This window comes from Nicotiana attenuata, chromosome 7, assembly GCF_001879085.1.
Source record: "Nicotiana attenuata strain UT chromosome 7, NIATTr2, whole genome shotgun sequence".
NCBI lineage: Eukaryota > Viridiplantae > Streptophyta > Magnoliopsida > Solanales > Solanaceae > Nicotiana > Nicotiana attenuata.
The window spans coordinates 58,594,055-58,599,895 of record NC_031995.1 but is presented as its reverse complement, the minus strand read 5'-3'; the positions used below and the strand labels follow the sequence as shown (position 1 = coordinate 58,599,895).

The following is a 5,841-nucleotide window of genomic DNA, read 5'->3' as shown; positions in this document are numbered from 1 at the left end:
AAGACGTCTGAATCTGAATACACATCTGAATATCAAGATGAGTATTAAGATTAAGACATCTGAATATATTAAGATGTGTATTAAGATCTGAATACTAAAAAGTAAGACTATTTGATTTTAACATCTGAATGCATAAAATTTATTCTTTATTCATAAAATGATAAACATAAAATTCAAATGAAATACTAACTAATCTAATATTTTATCAATAAAATATATAATTTTTTAAATATAATGGTTGTTGGTGGTGACGGCTAACGGTTGAATGCCGACTAGAGGCGGTGGTTGGTGGTAGTTTTCGTTGATGATGGTGGTTCATGCTAGTAGCTAGTAGTGATTGGTAGTGGTGGCGATTATGATTGAGGATGGTGGTGGTGGATGGTGATAGTTAATAATGGCGGGTGGTGGTTTGTGATTGAGGAAAGTGGTGGTAGGTTATAATGATGGCGGTGCCGGCTGTGGTTGTTAATGGTGATGGGGTGGTTGGTTGTGGTAGTTGAGATGGATAAGTGTTGACTGTGCGAGAATGATGGTGGTCGGAGTGGTGGGGATGGTGGATGGTGATGGTCGATAATGGTGGCGGTTATGATTGAGGATGATGGTGGCGTGGTGGTGGTGCTGGTGGTTGAGTATGGTGGTAGTTGATAATGGTAGGCGGTGGCAGAAGTTAATAATGAATATGTGATAGCATCTTAATGAAATTATCTTAATCACACAGACCTATTCAGACCCATTAAATGATCGTGAAGTAAAAAAAACAAACACACTTAATGATTAAAATCTGGATAATTAAATTCAGACTTTAAAAAAAAACGCACTTAATATCTGACATCTGAATAATTAAAATTCATATCCCCATTAAGTGCAAAAGAACGAGGCCTTAGTACTATATGAGATGATCTGTTTGATTTGCGGCTAAGTGATACGGAAATAAAGTACTCCTATATTCTTTATTTAATTTTGGCATAAGCCTTGTCTTCAATACTCCCTTAATTTTTTCTTTCTCGTTTGGAAGGGGGGGGGGGGGGGAACTATTTGTCAAAATTGTATTTTCCATATTACTTTAGGGATTTTACATATTTTGCTCTAATTGTTGCGATTGATGTATCAAGGATTTACATGCATATTAAAAGTTTGACATCGACTAATGAGCTATTCATATAGTAAAAATGTATAAATTAGTAAAAATAAATTCTGAACTCTTACATGGCTAACAAACGTGTCGTGTGAAAGTAAATGATTTTCTGTATTAGAAGGTCAACATTGCTAGGATCAGATCATAATTCTGTACCTAATTGTTAAAGTTAGAGAGCTATGTGCACAACTTCAAAAAGTACGGCGAAAATATACCAAACCCTTAATAAGTAGGACTCTAACCACTCCAAGATTTTCAAAACAAAGAATTCAGGTTAGTTTGCCGGAAATTAGCCCCTTTATTTCCCTTATCCACATCTTTTAATTGGTCCTTTTTACCTGCCAATGGCCTAACAGCTCCTTCCCTCCTGTTCGATATTATTAGTATGTTTGACCAATCTTCTAAAATTAACTTACTTGAAAAAATATTTTTTTTAAAAGTATTTTTCAAAAGAATACTTTAGGTGATAAGTAGTTTGTATTTGACTAATTAATTTGAAAAATACTTTTGAACAGTAATTAGTGTTTAGTCTAGATTTTAAAAACTACTTCTAAGTATATTTTTCTCAAAATATCTCTCAGAATCATCTCAATAATTGCCTTTGTTTCTCTTCAAAAGCACTTTTTTTCCTTTAAAAGCTTGGCCAAACACCTCACTTTTTGAAGAGAAAAACACTTTTGGCCCCAGAAAAAACTTTGTCAAACAGGCTATATATATGATCGGAAAATTTTATTTTACAAATCAAAGCGCAAAAGTTTAAACCACTTTTATTTAAAGTGAAAATTGAAAAAAGAATAATGCTATACATTGTAAAATTAAGAAAGTTTTATTTGATAAGAAGAGGACAAAAAGCTTCATACGCATAATTTAAGGTCCAATATTGATCAAGAATAAATTAATATATTAAATTATTTTGAGCGTTTTACATTACTTTTTTCGTCTGTCCATTTATTCAACATAAAGATTCCCTTTGATATAATGGAAATTAGAAAGGTCTATTATAGAAAAGCAGAAACTCAAAATGTGAGAAGCAACTTTCACAAGCACACAAGGGGAGACATTAGAGAGTGAGAGAAAAGAAAAAGGTAGAATGAAAAGGAAAAGGACAGCAGAAGCAGCCAATTCCTCAGACAGCCTTTCCCACTCTCCCTTTCGTCTTTTCTTTCTGATTCATCTCTGTAACAAACGAATCTCTATTCCTCAGGCCCCACCCCTACCTTTACCCTCTCTCCAACTCTTCTAATTTCTCTCTAATTTCCACATTTATCTTCCACACTCTAATTTACGTTTAAAATTCACTAATCAGATTAATTCAGTTTACATCTAATAAACCCGATAGTACAATATAACGCTTTATAACGAGAAAAATTTTACTCTTTAAGAAGTCGATTCGTCTGGTAGGATGGGGTCATGGGGTAAGTATATATAGATATCCGATGAGTTAGAATAATGCATGGGATTAGCTATCTTACAATCCATGCGAATAGTTAGTTTCAACCGAACTCATAACTTTTGCTCATAGTTTTTTTTTTTATCCAAAAGATTATTAAATATATACAAATATTAAATTTTGAACTTATTAAATTAAATGAGGGGCGATAGAATTGTGAATCTGAACTCATAAAGCTCAAATTCTGGATCCGCCTCTGGTTAATCCCACAATTTTCATATAAAATAATTCTCGGGACTAATTACTGCGCATAACTAAATGCGGAATAAAATAATCTTGTATTTTATCTCCAAATTATTATCCCTTATTCTACCAAACAGACCCTGAGGGTAAAAAGAATCTCATTTATCTATTACAATTTTTGATAATAATTTCCGCTATTTCAAATCAATGTACTTGTTTATCCCAAAATTAGGTAACAATTGAATTTGTATGTGGTTTTAAGGATATGTGATATAATCTAACACAAACAATTAAGAATATCAAATAAATGAGTTAGGAGTGAAATACAATGATCAAGCCCGAGCTTAGGATGATGAATGATCTCGCCCTCGGTCAGACCCTCGGTTCAAGTCTGGCCATGAATTAAGAACAAAACAAATGAGCAAAACTTTAACAATAGCTAAAAGGCAGAAACTAAACTTGTATTACTTTGATTCGTGTGTTACAATGTCTCTTACAAAAAAAAAAAAAAAATTCCCCTTTATATTGTAGGGGAGTTTCATCCCAAGTATAAGTCTAAAAAAGGTAAAAAATCTTTCCTTCCTAGTAATTACTAATTCATAATCGACATCGAGCGATATCCGCGCCGTGATATCCGGTTGGGTGCAAATATCACGGCCCTCTATACGTAACCGTTCACTGTGTTATCCGAAGTCTTAGAACTCATTCGTGGCTCGGGATGCGTCGCTTTATCATACCCGAGGTCAAGCACATCGTTCATTCTCCCTAGATCTCGATACGAAGGGTCTTTAACCTCGACTACAATCTCGTGTGTCCGTGCCCTTTCTCCGTTTTCTCACCCCGGAAATCAGGGTAGGCGTTACAGTACTAGGTGTTAAAAAGTGTGATCTTCTTAAATTTTTTATCATTGTTTGGTTTTACTTCATTAATAAATATGGTGTGTAAAAATTAATTAATTAATACACACAATTTAATCCAAAGCTTCTATGAACGATTATAATGTAGCTATATGGAGTGTTACATTTTATTATATATATTACTTAAATCCCATATTAAATAATATGGTCCACCCATCTAAACTCCTCAATGTTGAGAGTAGTAGTTGAGACCACGTACTTCCATTTCTCTCTCACTTCCACTCCATTTTTAGCAGAGTGAGTCCTTTTTTTGCATCATCTTTTTCATGTAAAAGCAGACCGCCACTTTCTTATAAGCGTCTCCTGAAACTCTTCCTTTTTTGGTTCAAAGCAAAATAAAAAGGTCTCTTCCCATAACAATTGTTTTTCACTGGTTAAAAGTAAAAAATAAAAAATAAAAAAGTTTGCTTCAACTTCCTAGTTTTTTTTTCTTTAGCTCCTTTTTCCAGCTTTACAAAACCCTACTTTTGCAAAGAAAATTGAGAGTCGAGTTTTACAAAAGCTCTAGTACTGCAGTAATGAAAATCAAACTTTTCACGTTTATTTTTACGCTGCTTTGTGTGTGTAACGGCTCGTTAGCTGGGTTACTTTCAGAGCCAGCGCAGCCATTGAAGCCAGGTGATTACTCTAACTCTAACACTGTTCCAGCTTTTCCGGTTCAGACCGAGTCACAGATATGCCGGTTGGATTTATCGGACGAGCTCTTTGGTGGAGTGAGCGCCGCGTGCAAGCAGAATCTGGACCGAAGCCGTTGTTGTCCTGTCCTTGCGGCTTGGTTATTCGCAGCGCACGCGCGCTCAGCGTTGCAAGTCTCGGCGGCGGTTGCACCGGCCAGCTCCGACTTGCCGATGATGCCGGATGACTCGCAGAAGTGCGTTAACACGCTTCAGAGCTCTCTCCAGAGCCGTAACATCCATTTACCTCAACCTAATGCCTCATGCGACGCCGTTTTGTGTTTCTGTGGTATTCGTCTGCATCAGATCACTTCCCTTAGCTGCCCGGCGGCGTTTAACCTCACCGGTTCGAAGAATGCAACTCCGACCGCCGCTGTCAGAAATCTCGAGCGGAATTGCCGGAACTCTTCTTATTCTGGTTGTACACGGTGTCTCGGTGCCTTACAAAAGGTCAGCAACGTAAAATCACATTTTTTAAGAGTATTTCTTCTTCTCCACTCAACCTAACATCCACTTACAAATTTCTTCATTTTATTTTATTATGTATTACTGAAATGCCCTTCATTTTCCATCTTTTTACCGTATTCTGATTTATTCATTTTTTCGTTTCTGTAGCTTAACGGTGACGGAAAAAATCGAACTCACAAAATGGCGGATACCGCTGGCGATAGGGTGAGCAAGATGTTAAGTAGGGACTGTCAGTTGATGGGATTGACATGGCTACTAGCACGCAACAAGACGGCGTACATACCGACGGTTTCTGCTGTATTGCGCGCCATAATGTACAGTGCGCACCCACCACATGAGTCCAAGTGTAGTCCAGATCAGGAGAACATGCCATTAGCCGTTGATTCACTACAGTTCGATAAAACGGATTCATCCTCGCCGTCTAATCGTGTTTCTCGTATTGCTATTTTGTTTCCATTTTTGCCCCTAATCATTCTACTGAATTGTCTCTTTGGGTAGTGAAAATCAGTTGTTTCTGAAACTATGGGTGGAGTTTCATGATGCCCTCTGTTCTTTTGTGCATGTGACATGATTTTGGGGGATTCACGTGAGAAGCTAGTTGACAAAATGAAGGGGGTGAAAAAGGGGTTATTTTGTCTTCTTGCCCCACTGTAAATTCAGGTCATTTGAACGACAAATTTCTTTTTGACATGTAGTGCCAGGAAATATTCTCCCTCTTATTTTTGTTCTATTTTTGGTGAGTAAATTTTGAATCGTTCATTGTTTTGGTTGAGTTTTTTGCTCTACCAAGCGGCAAGCGATATGCAATTGACTAAAGCAAATAGATTGCTCTAAGGGGGTTGGAGATGGTCTAAGGGGGTAAAGTGATTTTACTCTAAAAAATATACCCAAAACAAAAAGAATCACTTGTTATTTACTGTATTATGCTTGTCAAGGAAAATGATGTTCCTTTTTCATGGCATTTTCTCCCGCAAATAACATTCTCGCCCGGTGATGTATTTGAATAAACAATAA

At 36.4% G+C, this 5,841-nt stretch overlaps 1 protein-coding gene across 1 annotated transcript; it reads left to right on the top strand.

Moving 5' to 3' along the window:
• Window positions 3,836–5,599, top strand: LOC109229159 (uncharacterized GPI-anchored protein At4g28100). The gene is made up of 2 exons (XM_019394504.1): window positions 3,836–4,809; window positions 4,975–5,599. Exons 1-2 carry the CDS (start codon window positions 4,204–4,206, stop codon window positions 5,323–5,325), a joined length of 957 nt encoding a protein of 318 aa, XP_019250049.1. The 5' UTR covers window positions 3,836–4,203; the 3' UTR covers window positions 5,326–5,599.

What these genes read in the sequence shown, in the direction of transcription:
- LOC109229159 (XM_019394504.1), top strand. Translation starts at nt 4,204, where the DNA reads ATGAAAATCAAACTTTTCACGTTTATTTTTACGCTGCTTTGTGTGTGT. An exon ending in GTCTCGGTGCCTTACAAAAG is followed by an intron (nt 4,810 to 4,974) that starts GTCAGCAACGTA and finishes TCGTTTCTGTAG; the next exon opens with CTTAACGGTGACGGAAAAAA.